The sequence below is a fragment of the Stegodyphus dumicola genome, chromosome 1, assembly GCF_044657685.1.
Source record: "Stegodyphus dumicola isolate Sdum_Otavi_A_Nest chromosome 1, ASM4465768v1".
Classification (NCBI taxonomy): domain Eukaryota; kingdom Metazoa; phylum Arthropoda; class Arachnida; order Araneae; family Eresidae; genus Stegodyphus; species Stegodyphus dumicola.
This window is the reverse complement of record NC_140768.1, coordinates 60,682,264-60,699,863: the sequence shown is the minus strand read 5'-3', so window position 1 is coordinate 60,699,863 and position 17,600 is coordinate 60,682,264. Positions and strand designations below refer to the sequence as shown.

The window sequence follows — 17,600 nt, the reverse complement described above, 5'->3', positions numbered from 1 at the left end:
TTTATAGTCTTTTTCCTGTAGTTTGTGCACACCATATGTACTGTGAATTATTCACTATATATACAATTACCAGTCCTATATTATCAAGTGCTTATTACTAAGCGGCCATACTTGGATATCAGTAAGCTAGAATATTGGTAATGTGCTAATTCCCAAATTTCATGCGAGTTATATCATTTTGTAGATTTTAAAGTTTTATGTAGAATATTTAAAATAAATGTAAAATAATGCTTTCATCTGTGCAAAATTTTATGAAATTATGAAAATGCCCAGAAATGTTTATTAATTTATTTTTATAGTTAGTAAAGTAACTAAAGCTTTTATTTCCACAAATAATGCTACATAGTCCCTTGTTCTTATGTGTTGTTAAAATAACTGAGTGATGTTAATTATTTTTAAAGGAGCTTTTTCTTTTTTATATGTTTGGAATTAGAAGAATATTTTTAGTATTTTTAAGAAAGTTCTAAAACATATTATTTGTAGCAGTTCCTTCACGAGTCTTAAGAAATAGAAATGGGTTACTGATGATATCAGATGACCAAACAGCATAGCGAATGAAAAAATTCTGATGTGGAAAATTATACACATTTTTTGCTGCACTGCATTTTAATTTATTTCTTTGAATTAAAAATTAACCAACCCCTGAAGTTGAAAAAGACAAAAAAACTGCAAATTTTGAAATTAAATAACCCAATCAGTTTTGTTGTACAGTGAATTAAACGTGTTTAATTTTTATTTTTTTCATAACGAGTATAAAACTTTCCCAAATTTAAGTTTAGGAATTGGAAGGCCATATTAAAAGTTATATTTTGCTATTTATGCAAAATAATTTAAAAAAAAATTTAACATTATCAAAACACGAATATTTTCATCATTTAAAACAGCTCTGTAATTGGAAATACAGGACTAGGACTAACAATTGCAAAATAAAGAGCAGGTAAAGACTTTAAAGCTGGGTAAGGGAAGTGTGTATATATACATATAAAAGATGCACACACAACACACTTTTGGTACAGCCGATTGCAGTAAAAATGGTAGGTGTTAACTAGATATTATAGCAAAATCTTCAGTGGTATAAGGCTAATTGTTTTTGAGTTATAGGAGGTACGTACATGTGTACAGATGTCACAGAAAACTCCATTTTTGAATCCATTTTAGAATAAAGAGTCCTTTATTCTCTTTATGCATACAAATATTATGCAAAAAAAAAAAAAAAAAATAGTCAAAAGAGATTGGGGAGTGGTCAAAATGGATATTTCTTTTGATAGTTGAAACTTTTCTCGATTACAATATTTTATTTCGTACAAGGAAGTAAAAATGAGATCCTAAAACTGATTTATAAGTGAAATTATTTTCTGTTTACTTGTCAGACTTTTAAAGAAGTTTCAGAAAGGCACGAAATTTATCCAGGTTTTTTGTTGCCATTGTATTTACATTGCAGTTTTCCCCTTCATTTGTAACATAAGAAATCTTTGGTTTACCGATGACTAAAGGAGATAATTTTTAAGAGTCATTAGTATACAATAAAATAAGATCACTTCTCTCTTTATTTGTCTTCCTATTGCAACAGTTGCTGAGCTCAGGCATAAATACAGCAGTTATGCTCCCATATATACAGATGGATCCAAGTCAACTGATCATGTTGGGATGGCATTTGCAATTTGAGACTACATGGAAGGCAGATGTTTGCATCACACTTCCTCAGTCTTAACATCAGAACTATCTGCTATTTATTCTGTGCTTCTGTACACATCAAATTTATGCTATAAAAATTCATAATCTATACAGACTCATACAGTGCTTTGAATCTGTTTCCAGCACTCATAGTCATGTTGTTGTTGGCATTCTCAAGTTAACTTTAAAGTTGCAAAAGCATGGTTACAAAATTCTGTACTACCGGCTCTCTGGCCATGTTGATATCAGGAGAAACGAACTGGCAGATATTGCAGCCAAATCTGCTGTTGATTTATGCAGGCAGCATGTTCCTCTGACAGAATTTAAGAAGCTTATCTGGAGAAAAATTCTAGAGAAGTGGCAGCTATTTTGAGATGCTCAGGTACTCAATAAACTTCAAAGCGTGAAACCTCTAATTGAGCATTTGAACTCCATACGAAACCGGTGGGAGGAAGTGTTGTTAACACATCTAAGGATTGGCCACTCTCGTGTCACACGTAGCTACCTTTTGAAGGCTGAGAGTGAACCTTTTTGTTCTTTCTGTGGGAGTGTTCTGACAATGCATCTCTTTTTAGATGACTGCACGTATTTTAACACACTTCGTTTAAAGTATTTTAATGACTTACCTCTTGACCGAATAATCGGGAAAGAAGTCAATGCTAATTGATTTCATTATTTGAAGGAAACAGGTTTTTATCATCAAATTTGATAATACCCTTGTATTTTAATGTGGTGGTGTATTTAATTATGGCAAAGCACACTAGGGCTATCAGCCTAAGGGGAGAGATGCCTTCGTGGAGGACTTTCTAAGGGAAACTGGCTCATATCCACGTTACACGTGGGGAAAACCACAAAAACTCCCATGCAGCCAGCCCGTTCGCAGGATTCGAACCTCGGACTGAACTACCAGTGTTCAGCGACTTTACCGCTCGGCCGCTGGTGGGCGCGTATTTTAATGTAATTTAAACACACATTTCATATTTTTATATAAATCATGAGTCACTGTTTCACATTTCATATTTTTATATAAATCATAAAAAACTTCATTTAAATATTCATCATTTTATTACTTCTTTTCATTTTATATGTCTGTTGTGTAAAATTTCTGATTGAGCTTAGTTGTTTTTTGTGTTTTAATTGTATACTTTCGACATGCACCTGGCTCTTATAACCTTTCCAGGTTGTGTGCCAATTAAACCACTAAGCTTATTGTGACAAATTTCAGACTTAAAAGCTAAAACTCTCTTTAGCATTGTTTCAAAGTAAAATCCAATTTCATTTCATTGAAAATATCATAATTTAGTAATCTTTTTATAAATTTAGTAAATCGCCCATTGCTGAATATTATCTTTTTCTGTGCTTACACTTGCTACATGTGATGTGAATAACTATTCTGTACTTTTCAGAATTTCTCATTATCCATGTAATGCAGAAAAATTCTCATTTTGAAAATCTTTGCTAAGATTATAGTTTTGTATTGTAGTAACTCGCAGATGTACATATATTTGAGGTACAGACTTCCTTAACACATTAAGTGCCACTTGCACAACATACGTTAGCATAACAGGCCACTTGTACACTGGTTATCATAAATTAAGGAAAAATCACAAAAATAGCGATAACTTGCTCAAAAATAAGCCAAACCATGTAAAATTTGAATATGTTGCCAAGTAAGAGTAGCCGAGTAAAGCTGCGATATGCAAATTAGCGGTGCTGCTTTCGGAATATGTCATCTGTGAGCAGCATAAAAGTCCATGTTTGAGAGTAAGCCCACATATTTCACTGTGACAGTCACATCAGAAATCTGAGGTAGCCAATTCGTAACGATGACCTCCAGGCATCATTTGCCTGCAGAACTGCGATAGAGAGCCATTGGGAGACTAGAGGCAGGACAAAGTCAAACAGAAGTGGCCAGATGGCTAAATGTGAGTCCTTCTGTGGTCCATAGACTTTGGACGCAATTTCAAACCACAGATTCTGCATCTAGGAGGTTCAGCCAAGGATGATCAACTGCTATGACGAGCATCGATGATCGATATTTGACATTATGTGCACGCAGGAATAGAACTGCTACTCCAACTCTTCTTAGATCCTCCCTTGCTGCAGCCACCGAAAGGTTCATGTCAACGTCAACTTTGCGTAGAAGACTTCACGAAGGAGGTCTGTATGCGAGGCAACCAGCCATTTGTGTGCCGCTCACATCACGCCATAGGAGGGACCGTTTTCAGTGGGCACGATAACATGTCCACTGGACTCCTGATCAATGGAGGGCGGTTCTTTTTACGGATGACTCCAGGTTTAGTCTAGAGAGCGATAGTAGGCGTCATTTGATATGGAGAGAATCTGGAATCCGTTATCTATCAAACATCTGTGAAAGAGATACATACGGAAGGGGCAGTGTCTGTATTTGGGGTGGCGTCTCTTTGGGTGGACACACAGACCTCCGTGTCTTTCCAAGCGGAACCGTGGATGATCAGATTTATAGAGATGACATCCTTGATGTTTATGTGCGCCCATATGCCGGGGCAATAGGTGATGCTTTCCTGTTACAGGACGACAATGCAAGACCACACAGGGCTCACATTGTAGATGATTATATTCAACAGGAAATAATTATGCGCATGGAGTGGCCAGCTCAATCCCCGGACTTGAATTCTATCGAGCACGTTTGGGATGCTTTAGGGAGACGTCTAGCTGCTCTCAATCCGTCCCATCATACCCTTGTCGTGCTTGCATCTGCTTTGCAAGGGCAATGGCTTTCGCTTCCTCTGGAACTGATAGACCGCGTACTTGAAAGCATCACACATTGTTGTATATGCTGTATTGCTTCTAGAGGCGATCATATTCCATATTGAAGGTACTTTTCCTATAGCAAACTGACACCTTCAATTTGTTCATTTTATACATGTGCTAATTTCTACACTACCATATCTGTCTGGTAATTTCTTTTTCATGTTATTTGATACCTTACTATGTATTGTATATTGTGGGTAAGTTTCATTAAATTCTACATGTAACTTTTTCAGTAATCGTGATTTTTGTGATTTTCCCTTTATTTATAATAACCAGTGTATTAGTTTAGATTCTGTGCATGCATTGATGTTTGACAACATGTATTCTAAAGCAAACAAATTCCATATGTAATTGAATGAAGTAATGGTTGATTGCTCAGTGGTATGTATAACTTTGATGGACAAAATAAAATCTTTTGTCTTTGTATCAAAATTAATACAAACTAATTATGGTCTAAAAACGGATATAAATATATCCTTAATATTTTACAAATATATTACACAACATTAGGAAATACTTATGGTATATGAATTAAAAAGTAATAGTGGATAAGAATGGTAACATTTATTTTTATGTGGTGGTGGTAAATGCGTTAAATCATGGCACCAGTATACTTTCTAGTGGGTTAAATTTTCCTGTAGTATTCTGCTGTTTTTTGAATTCTTTGTAAAGGATTTTTGATACCACAGTCCTTTGTGATTTCTTTGTGAAGGAGTTGCAGAAGACTGTTGTAATAGTTTTTTTTTTTTAATTTTTATTTCTCAGAATTTATATTACAATTGTAAAAATTTTGAAATGCTCTATTAAAGATGTTTTTGGTCCAATGAGCCATCTCAACAGATTTTTGAACTACTTTAAATGAAATAGATAATTTCATTTGCTTTTATTTATTTATTTATTTATTGTTAAATTCTGAAAAATCAGCAAAATTGTGCTCTCAGTATTAAATAGGTAAACGAAACTTTGCATGTTTATTAATATTTTCTTTGACTGCCATCCAGCTGGTATAGTGCTTAGTGGCCCTGACCATGACCTTCGAGAGGGAAAAGGCCATGACACTTTATAAACATGGCGGAGCTTTCCGTCCAATATTATCGTCAGAAAGTCATCTGGATTTTTAAATTTTCGTTGAAAATATAACTGTATCATGTTGCTTAGTTAATTAAAATAGCTAAAAGAAAGGAGGCTTTATATACATTATTTTCAATTTTTAGGCATTTTACAGATATTTTAATTAACTTTGTGCATAAATATAATTGAAAGAACCGAAGAACAAACGAACATTTTACAAAAATTTAAACGCTGATTGAAAATTACCACTGTCATGATAAATTGGGAAGAGGTTCTTAAGATAATAAATAATATTTTACCTAGGCTCAAGTATTAACTTATTCGTGTTTCAGAGAAAAATAGATAACCATCAACTTCTATATGTCCAACGTATGTAAATGAAATACGACATGAATTAGCTAATAAATGTGATAAAAAATATTTCATACAAGAAACATACCTAAATCTTATAACAAAAAAGACCTTCCAGCATTCGTATTTGAAATGAGATAACCTAACAAACAACTGGCAATATTTTTAAAAAACACATAAACTATGCAGTGTTTGAAAGTTACCACAAAAAAGTAATAGAACTACTATTTCCAATTAAATAAAAATCATTTAGTGTTTTTTAAATAGCAAGCTCTGAAAAGTACAATAATTAGTAGCAATGCTGATGATTGATATATATATATATATATATACTTGTTTTAGACAATGACAGATTCTCACGGCCATTTTATTCATTTTTTCAAATCAATAGCATTTCTTTGGATGCTGCGCAGAAATGATTTGAATACTATACGCAATAGAAGAACTGCATATTTAAATCTGCTCTTCATTAAATAGCACACAACAAAAAGTTTTTTTCCCATTTATCATGAATTTTATTGCTATCACAAGCATGTACAAAAATTAACAATGAAGATGGAATGTATTCAAATGTAATAATTAAAAAACATAACTTGCGACATTCGTATTCATACCAAGAGCTATATTACAAATTCTAAGAGAAAAATAACAGAACTGCAATTTGCAGCTAATGTAAAATTTAATGTTTTTTTTAAATATTATATGATTAAAATGCAATAATTATGGATTACAATATTTAGTAGTAATGCTGATGTTTCTTAACACCATTTCTTTCAGTCATATGCAGGTGGATATACATATTTAGCCTCTAAATTTTAGGATAATAGGAATTACAATTATCATTTATATTCTTTTTAAAATCATTAACCTTTCTTTGCATATTACATAGAAGAGCTTTCAATAATATACACAATAACTTACTATGTGCATTAAAATCTGCTCTTCATTAAACAGCACGTCAAAATCATTTTTTTTTTAATTTATTGCTTCCTTATTATCACATATATCAAATTAAGCAAAGCTAAAGTTAAAAAAGGTAAAGTTATCAAATTAAGCTAAAGTTATACTTAAATATAATAACAAAAATCATATAATCCAACTTTCATATTTATTGTTATTTATAGTGGTTTCATAACATTTGCTCTTTCTATCATACCTTAACATATTCTATTCTTTGAAATAATCCTGATAATTTCATTCAAAAAATACGTTTTCTAAAATCAGTAAACTTTTTCACATAAACTGCGCAGAAAACCTTTAAATATACACAGTAGTATACCACATGCATTAAAGACTCTCTTCAGGAAATAGCATACACTGAAACTTTTTTTTTATCCCATTTATCATGAATTTTCCTGCTATGACAAATATATACAAAAATTAAGCAATGGAAACAATATACTTTAATAGTAAAAACTCTAAATCACAGTTGCAAGACTGACGTATTTCATTACAAAGTAGCCCACTATTACTGATAAATATTTTAAAAAGTGAAATAATGACTGAAAGCTGATTTTGGAATTTTTGAAAATATGTTTCATATTTCTTTGACATAAGTTTTCTGAATAGGCAACAACTATGGATTATAATATTAAAAACTAGTATGGACGGTTTCTTTTCTTCCCCCTTCAATCAATAAATTATCCAAACTTAATATCTTTTCTTTGCAGATTACACACTGCAGTTTCAAAGAATGTACACGATAACCAGCTATATATATTAAAGCTTGCTGTTAATATACATGAAATATGCATGGATATACATCGTGTTTTAACATTGGACGTTTTCTTGGAATTCTTAAAATCGCCCCATTTTTATCCGTGAATGCATCTTCATGCACAATCATATCTTTGGGAAAATGCTTTTCACAAACTTCGTTTAGATGGTATGAAATTCGCGCGAGAAATCTTACTGCACCAAAGCTGCTTTTTTGCTTCATCCATTGGAAATATGTACACACGTAATTTTCAGTTCCAGTGTAATTAGAATTGCACTTAGGTACACAATAACTCTAAATCACAGTCAATAATGGTCAGGCATTGTTACAATATTAAAAAAAGTCAGCACTAAACAAACTATATTAACAAATTTAGAGCTTTACAAAAACGTACACACGCCTCGTGGTAGTTACAAAACTAATGGTGGAAAAATGATGGACGGAAATCATGACTCATCTCTGACTTGTTCGACGAGTGTCATGGCCTTCTCCCTCTCGAAGGTTATGCCCTGACTGTCATAGTGATGGGTCTGGGTTCGAATCCCGTTGAAGGCATGGTTGTAACTGTCCAAGGAAGCATGGTGGCCACCTGTTAGATGCTTCCATAATGAAATGGCTACCACTTCCTGCCCTTGTAGTGGCACAAGGCTAATGGCTATTAAATAAAGATCCTGGGGCATTAAAAAAATATACATATAATATATATGTATAATTTTTTCCCCCCTGACATGCAAAGAACCACTATAATGCATTTCTGTACTTTTTTGTACTGTTATTGGAAATGGATTTAGAAATGTGTGTGTATATACAGGTATGTATGTGTTCATGTATGCATGTGTACATGTACACACACACACATATATGTGTATGTATGTATGTGTGTGTACAAACACATATATGCAATGCATAAATACCCACATGCATACATACATGCATTTCTGAATACTGATAACAGAAGACTACCTTTTTTTTTTCCTCTCAAAATTCAACCAAAAAATCTGCCATAATAGCATTTTTATATTTCAGAACTCATTTTACTATTGTAAAAGTTTTAAAATGTCATGCTAAAGATTTCTTTGGTTAGGGAAGCCAGACTGCAATACTGAAGGGCCTGGGTTCAAATCCCAGAGAAGACATGGATGTAAAATTGTTTGTCTCTTCATAGGAGGTAATGGTGGCTGCCTATTATGTGCCTCCACAATAAAATGGCCACCACTTCCAGCCTTAGTAGTGGCCAATGCCATTCTTTCCAAGTGTCCGCCGTTGGGGAGGGAGGTGTAATAAGACATCTCTTAGGTTAATAAGACATTTGTTAGGATTTTTTAAGTCTTCTGTTTTGAATGAAAATGATAAGACATCTCTTAGGTTAATAAGACATTTGTTAGGTTTTTTTTAAATCTTCTGATTTGAATGAAAATCATTTCATTTGCTTGTACATTTATGAAATTTTGAAAAATCATTGAAAAGTATGCTTATGGTATGAAATAAGTAAATGAAAATGTGCAACTAGGGACTTTAATATTTTCATGATTCTAAGTAAATGCAGGACCAGTTCAGTTGAAATCGTAAGCAGATCACGAGCATATCGGAAGTGAATTAATTGAAAGTTAAGACTAGAATATAAATTATATTTCTGAATAAGAATACTCATGCATATTTTAAAAGAGAATACTGTTAGAAAATGGGAAAAAATAAGTGGGAATATGCAGAAATCAAAACTAGTCTTAGATTTGTTTAAAGAGGTCATACTTAGTTTCAAAAAGCATCTGCAAAAGTACAAAATAATTTTTTTTTTTTTTAAACTTATAACTGAGTAGTTCTTTTTTAACTCTGATGCATAAATGAAAATAATGTTATTTTGTTGTATATTTAATAGAGATTATTGAAAATTTATATGTAGCAAGAAGACACATAAATAAGAAGTAAAAATTTCTTCAAATCATGAAGAAGATTTATGAACTCAAATCTTAAAATTCTCATCCTTTTTTATTCATTTAAAACTTTTGATTGGAAATTTAAAAAAAAAACTGCTAAACATTTCAAAACAGAACATAGGAGAAATAAATTTTATTGAAGTCTAGTTGAAGCATTCATTAAAAACAAGGTATAATAGATCACCATTGCTAATATGTGGTAATCTATCTCATCATGAATGTGATAGATCACTTCATAATCTTGTGAGTGCTGCATTCCAGATTTGCTTTCATGATTTATTAAACAAATTTTTGATTTTTTTTCTTTTTAAAAAAATTTTCCATATATATATATATTGTTTATTTAATTATACTTTAAATAACACTCAAAAGTTTTACTTTTCTAGAATGAGGATTTGAGTGATGCTGGAGCTGTTGCTGGCTCTGCCATTCAGCTTAAACCACAGAAGTTCAAACTTTCTTTAAGACCAGGTATATTTTATATTATTTCATGATGCTTTCAAAATAGTTAAATTTAAGACAAAATGCATAATGATCTTCTAAAATTATATTCATAATTATTTTTTATTTCTTTTTTAGGTGATCCAGCTGCATTCACATTGACTTTTAGGCAGGCAGAAGACTATCCTGTTGATTTATATTATTTAATGGATTTAACTTTTACTATGAAAAAGCATAAAGAAACACTGGCAGAGCTTGCTGACACAATAGGTAGGCTTTTAGTGTTCTCAGTGTAACACTTATTTTAGGACTCTATTGATTGCTATTGAGTTTTTCAGTTCATTAGCAGTTAATGTGAGAACTAAGGTATGACAATAGCCTTTTATTAAATGTTTGCCTTCCTTTTTCTGCTGTACTTTTGACCATCTTGGTTTGTTAACTTTGAAGTGTTCCTCATTTATTTTTTTAAATAACAGAAATATAAAATTTGTTGAAATAATACTCATTTACAAAATAATAAAGTTAAAGCTATGTTCTTTTCACCAAATCATGGAATATTGCTGATGAAATTGAGAATGTTCAAATTCCTATACATGACCGAAGGAAACATTTATTGAAAATGCCGGCAAAATTGTGTCGAAAACAATTCAGAGAAAGTTTGAGGACATTTATAGTGACTATATAAATTATCTTGAATTAACATTTGTCAAATTTGCCAAGAACTGCATATGGCAGATTAAGACTATTATAGATTAAAATGGTACTTCCTAATTATTATGGCTCCTATTTTGTAAACAGTGACTAAGATAATAATCGTGACCAAGATAATAACCATAAATCGCCAATATAAACTATCATCAAATGACAGTAATTCTAACCCCTATCAGTTATAGTTTACTCGTGATAAGAAAGATCTAAGTAAATAATGTGTCATCGTATGTTTTACATACAAATGTGAACACATTTTGTGATTGCTTATTATTTCTGTCTTGATGAAAAGAATTCTGCTTATTATTTCTGTCTTGATGAAAAGAATTCTGAATATTTAATGTGTTGACATATTTTTCTTTTATTAAGAAAATATTTAAAATATTTTATTTAAGGAGAAGTGATGGCAAATGATATATCTTTTTCCAAGAAAGGTACATTTTACTTTCCATTCAAAATACAAAAATGACCATTAAATAAAACTACTTATCAATGAAAGCATTTATAGGTGCAATCTAAAAAATTCTGAATGAAGGAAAAGCATGCGTTTTGGTAACTGGTACAATGGTTTCAAAATATTGTTTGTAATAGCATTGATTTCTTTACTGTTGGACAGAGAAACTGAACTATATTAAATGAAGCAGCTTAGCTTTTATGAAAATACAACTATTGACTGGAGCAGTTTTATGAGGGAAGTGTATTTTCAACATATTGTGGTTCCACACACTCCACTTGTTATATGGCATATCAAATTAAACAAATGATTTAAAAAAAACTCCTTAATGTGCTGTGATCATTAAAGCTAGTAGTAAGAATTCAGTATCCTCTGAATGGCATGCCTGCCTTATGTGGTCATGAGATTTTTTTATCACTTTTTATATATTTTTCTTCTAAGGCATGTTATAAAGTATTTTAAGGCCTCCCCAAAGAGATTTTTAAACCAAATAAGAATAATAACATTGCATTACCAATGCTTGCAAAATTACTGCTTTCACAATTATATACTTAATGAATAAAGGGCAACTTGCTGCCAACTGTTATATATTATTGGAATATGTTTAATATAAATCTAAGGCATTTATTGCAGTAAATATGATTTTCTAGATGAGCATGTATATTTTTCATAACAATGTAGTCTGTTTACAGCCTCTTAAGTCAACTATTTCTAATCTTAGATAACACAAGCTCTTGATGTTTAGGATGCAATGATGTATTTCATGGATGAAATCAGGGATAAATAGAAAGGCTAGGTCATTCTTTTGTTCGACTCCTCGCAGACATTAGCCTCATGGAGGGGTTAACTGGAAGTAATCTGACGTGTGTGTATTGCACCTGCTCTGATTTCGCACGTTTAAAACTGTAGTTTCATTCAGTAGCGAGACGATTTTCTGGAGGTCGCATATCCCAAATTAATTTTAATCATACATATTTGTTTTCTAATAATGCAAATATTTAATAATTCGTGTATATATATATATATATATATATATATATATATATATATAGTTTTAGTCAGTTTTCCTTTTAAATTCTATATTTAAAGTATCCTTTATGTAATATGGCTTCTTGTGCTGTAGCAACGTGCCGTAACACTTATAGAAATACAAAAGGAAGATATATTGTATTTCATGCTTTCCTAAAGGACAATTTGCTTTTGTCGAAAGAATGGATACATAAATGTCGAAGACAGGATTCTAGTAATGTGAAAAATGCACGAATTTGCGGTGAAAATTTTCTGTGCAATGATTATGAAGATGACATGAGAAATCATTTACTTGGATTGCCGAAAAAGAAACTGTTGAAATGCAATACTGTGCCGAAAGTAAATTTATCGTGTGCAGTAAATGAAATAACACCAAGAAATCTGTGACATTTGAAAAGAAAACTAATGCAGAGTGCTTTTGAAAGATTACATGAATTAAGCCCAAAGAAAATTTATTTTGAGGCCGAGACCAAAATTGAAGCTGACAATAATAAATCAAATGTGAATGATTTTTAAATAAAAAGGGACAATATCCCTGAATAACCTAAGTGTAAAGATAAACAAGAATGTATTGATAATTTGAAGAACAAAATAATATCTTTAGAAAATTGTAATAAAATATTGAAAAATAGAGAAAAGAAAAATTTTAGCATGTTTGCTCAGCGACAAAGAAGGTGGATGACATCTAGAAAGAAATTTGTATCGGAAATTCAGAAATTAAAATCCCAAACAATCAAATTTAGGAAAAAACAGCACAGATCGGAGAATTTGCTAAAACGTTTAAAGCATATTTTTACAAAGACACAGATTAACACATTGCTAGAAAAGAAGGAAAAAATCAGGTGGACTAGTGAAGATATATCACGTTGCATTGTCATAAGAGCTCTGTAGAATACGTTTCTTAAATTCATATGTTTTTTCCCCAAAAAAAAGCAACCCAAAAGGCAAAAAAAGTAGATTGTTTCGAATGTGGTAGCCAATAAATAATATTTCAACAACTTGTAGTTGCATTGTGACTGTACAAGTAAGCATATATAATATGTTTTGATTTGAAATATTTCTAGATGACATTTTAGAAGTTAATGGCGTAAAGCATATTTAAAATGGGAACTAATTTTGTTAAGTTATTGTTAAAGTTATTTTTATTGTATTCTGTTTTATTATTGATTCGATTTTGTGCTAGCTTAGCATTCTAGATAAAATATAATAGTATAACATTAAAGTAATTGGCATAAGGAAACCTGCCTCCTTAATCCCCACTTTTGAAAAATGAAATAATTTTTTTTAGGTACTGTGAGTAAAGTTGTTTTGTCTAAATTAAGATAACAATCTTAATGCATTTATTTAAATGTAATATTGATGTAAACCTAAGTTACAAAATTATTAAAAAAATATATGTTATTATATTGAATCGGGAGAAAAATATGCCAATGTAAAATTTACAATTAGGCTGAAACTCAAAGTTTGATTAGCAAAAATTTTGAAAACTATGCCAACCAATTTAAGGTTGTTTTTTGATTAATTTTAAATAGCTGTTATTATAGTTATCTTAGAAGCAGTAGTACAGTTCTTTTAGTTAACATACAGATAAAGAAATGATTAGAAATAAACAGGCATTTAAAGGAAAAAAAAAAAAAAAAACCCTGCAAATTAAAAAATAATAATAATAATAATAATAATAATAATAATAAAAATAAAAAATGGAACTTTATGCTAAGAGTAGTGCATTTTATCTGTTATTTTAAAATTGAGTAAATGCTATTAAATTTTTTAATGTTCAGTGTAAAATGCATACTGCATCAACATTGTCTTTTCTAAATTATAGCTATTTTTCACACGCAGCTCATTTTAAACACTGGTTCTTCAGATTTAAAACACTAATTTCTGTGTTGTCAGTTGCATCTCCGTGCTCAGTGTCATTATGGCTACGTCATCACTCCCCACTGCCTGTTTCAAGGGGAAAAGCTCTATGAGCTAGCCCTTCTCTTCAAGTCCTGGGATGAAATTCATGTTATGTAAAATAATAATAGCTAGTTACCTTATTGAATACTAGGAAGCCTATTGCTCTATTCATGCAAAGAAGGGAAAAAAAATAATTGACTGATTAAAATAACTGCAAATAAAATTATGAAACATAACTGCCACTTAGTTGGCATAAATGATATTGAATAGATGATTTGATCTCCTCTTGGAAAGAAGGCTGTTAGCACTGGCTAACTGTTGTAAGATAGCTGTGTACCTTTCTGTATAGGAAAAATCCATTCTGAAGAGAGCAGCAAATTTTTTGGGCCTGTTGTTGAGGACTCTTAGGCCTAGGGCATGGCTGCTATCAGCCAACCCACGTAGCTGGGTTTCAAAGGAGCAGGAGATGATAATGATTCAGTAAAAACCTCAGGGAAAACAATTTATCATTTCTTGTTTCATAAAGTTTTTACCAGATGTTTCATCAGGCCATCCAAGCAACACTGAAGCTGGTTCACAGGGAGCTTATCCTTTTTAGATATGAACAAAATATGCGTAGAGAGAGAGAGAGAGTCTTCTTAGAAAGCACTTTCAAAGGCATTTTACTGAGGACATAAGTGAATTTATGTGTAAAAAATAAGTTAGGCCTGCTTTCTTAAGTGTTCGCCAATATATTATAGTGGTAATTCACCACATTCCTTCCAATGTAACAAAAAATGTTCAAACCTAAGAAACTTAACCAAACAAATCTATTTTTTCCTTCCAAAAATTCAGCCCCTTCAATTTTAATGCCAAGCATAAGCAATTGCTTTTCCTGCCACTTTCTCTCTAACAGAAGTGTTGGGTGATATCTTGGTAAACAAATGCTTAAAATTCTGTTGAAAAGTGACTTTCAAATAATTTCCCCTTCCAAAAAATTAGTTATGTTATTAAATAATTCTTCACATAATTAGATTAAAAAATCTCAAGTTTTACTAGAAAAATTTCTATGCATACTGTTCTTAAACTTGAAAAATTAGTTATTTGTATTTTTAATTTTGAATAATATTAAAAAATTACTTAAGTTGTCTGCCTTTTTCAAATAAAAACTTTGATGGTTGTAACCAGGTTTATGAATTGCATATTCACTTTAAAACAGTTAAAATAGATTACTGATATTAAATTTAAAGAAACGAAGTAACAAAATTAAAACTTTTAGTTTGTATTAAATAATTAAATGAGCAAACTGGCTGTTCAAATAATTAATCAGTCAATTACTGTCGATTGTGTAACTAAATGTGTTGTAAGACTTAATTAAGTACAGAACAATCTAATTCGAGAATTGGGTAAATGAATAGGTGGCCCTGAAAAAATTGTGGATGTAAATAAAAATCTGTTCTTATGGGGATGTTGTTATATCTTAATGTTGTCTCTTAGTTTAATGAATTTAAGTACTGTGGAAGAATCTTACTGACATAAGTCAGTAACATTCTACCACAGTACTGGGTATTTGATGGGTTTTGCCAGGGAAATGGTTGATTCTTTCTCACTTGGTTTCAAATAGAGAGGCTTTTACAATCATGGCAAAAATCAGCAACGATGTACAAGAGAAATCGATGATTTATTCTGACTGTTGGTAAGCGTATAAAGCAGAAAAATTAGAGAAAGTTCATTTGAGACATTTTACTGTGAACCTATAGTTTTGTTTGTCTAACAACAACTACTTACAAAATGTTTAAAAACTACTGTACTTTGCAATAAAAATCAAGTGGCATGGTTCACAATCATCGTGAACCTTGCACAGTTCATTTGTGAAAAGTTCTTGGGATGAGAAAAGGTTTCTGATGCCATATTAAAAGCAGTTATGAAAATATGGCAACTATAAAGCATGTATGAGAAGTAAATATAAGTCTGGTGATAATCTTAGGGGGTTGTAATAATTAGGAAGTAGCATTGGAGTATTTATTAAAAAAACTGCCATTACTTATACAGAGAAAGGTCCTTGGTAAACATGTCATTTTCTTGTCACTAAGTATAGTTTCGAATAGAGGCTAATATGCAGATACCTTTTTAGTTCTTGTACGAAGTAAAGAAAGTATTGTAGTTGCAAAAAATTTCAGGTATCATATTTCAATGTAAATATCCATTTTGACTAATTTTTTGTGTGATGTCTGCACATACGGAACGTAAAGGTCTCTTTTCAAAAATGGATTTAAAATGAACCCACAATGGATTTTTTGTGACATCTGTACATGCGTATGTATGTATCTTGCATAACTGAAAAATTATTAGTTGTAGAATATGAAAATTGTGTATATGGGAAGTATATAACATTGAGTTGTGCACCTCCCTTTTTTATTGCTGTTGGCAGTACCAAGAGTAATACCCACACCCCTTACCTGACTTTAAAATCGTTACATGGCATTTATTTTTGCAATGCTTGGTCATAGTAATATAATTCCAATTACAGAAATGTTTTAAATGATGAAAATATTCATGTTTTCCTATTAAGATTTAAAAAAAAATTAATTTTGGACAAGTACCAAAGTTAACTTTTAATGTTGTCTCCTAGCTCCTGTACTTATATTTGGTAAAGTTTTATACTCGTTATGAAAAAATAAAATTATAAGAAGTTTGACTTTTATACTACATAAATAAATTGATTTGGATATTTAATTTCAAAATGACTGCAACTTTTGACAAGATGACTTAAAGTAAAAATGACGGCAACTGATTGAGTGAATGCAACTTTTGATATTTTCAACTTTTCATGAAGGTTTGGTTAATTAAGTTAGAATAATTCGAGGAAATAAGTTTGAATGAAGCACAACAAAAAATGTGTATAATTTAATAGGCCGTGCCAGAAAATCATGGGGTGTCCACATCAGATTTTTTTGTTTTATTAAGCAGTTCCATTTTATAAATACTGTATAGTTTTGAATAACTCATTAAGCTGTTCTCTTATTATCTCAGGAATTTTTTTTTTTTTTTTTTAATATAGTAAACTTAAAATTTAAACTTGTTGAAATTAAGAATGCGACATTTCTTTTTATTAAAACTATTTTTGAAATTATTATCAAAATTATTTTTTATAATTTAAATTGCAGTATTAGTTATAAATTTCTATTTTGCTCTTATTGTGATACTGTATCTGGGAAGGATGGTAAACTAATTAAATTCCTTTCATTTACATTTTGGAAGTATAAACATTGTGATTTTAGTGCAGTCAGAATTACTGAATTAATTGTATTTGAGGAAAAAAAGGTAGTTTATAGCTCAAGAAATATTCTTTCTAAAAATTTTTACATTTCTTTAGCTGCTGAATTTTTAAATTTATCATGTTCCTTTACTTTTCCCTTCTGAGCTTAATTGATTAAGCTTGATCAAGTTACTTTTATTTATTTTGAAATATTTCCAACTTTTTATATGTAATTTTTTTACTACAGTCAAAAGTCGTTAATTCGGACACCCATAATTCGGAATGATC

General features: G+C 30.9%; 1 protein-coding gene across 2 annotated transcripts in view; it reads left to right on the top strand.

Annotated features, from left to right (window-relative positions):
• The window catches only part of LOC118187650 (integrin beta-PS-like), a 128,191-nt gene that overhangs the window by 6,539 nt on the left and 104,052 nt on the right, over nt 1-17,600 (top strand). For both annotated transcript variants that reach the window (XM_085815308.1, XM_085815316.1), the window contains exons 5-6: nt 9,927-10,011; nt 10,120-10,251. In XM_085815308.1, the coding sequence (XP_085671434.1) occupies nt 9,927-10,011; nt 10,120-10,251 (217 nt within the window). The remainder of the gene's footprint in view (nt 1-9,926; nt 10,012-10,119; nt 10,252-17,600) is intronic.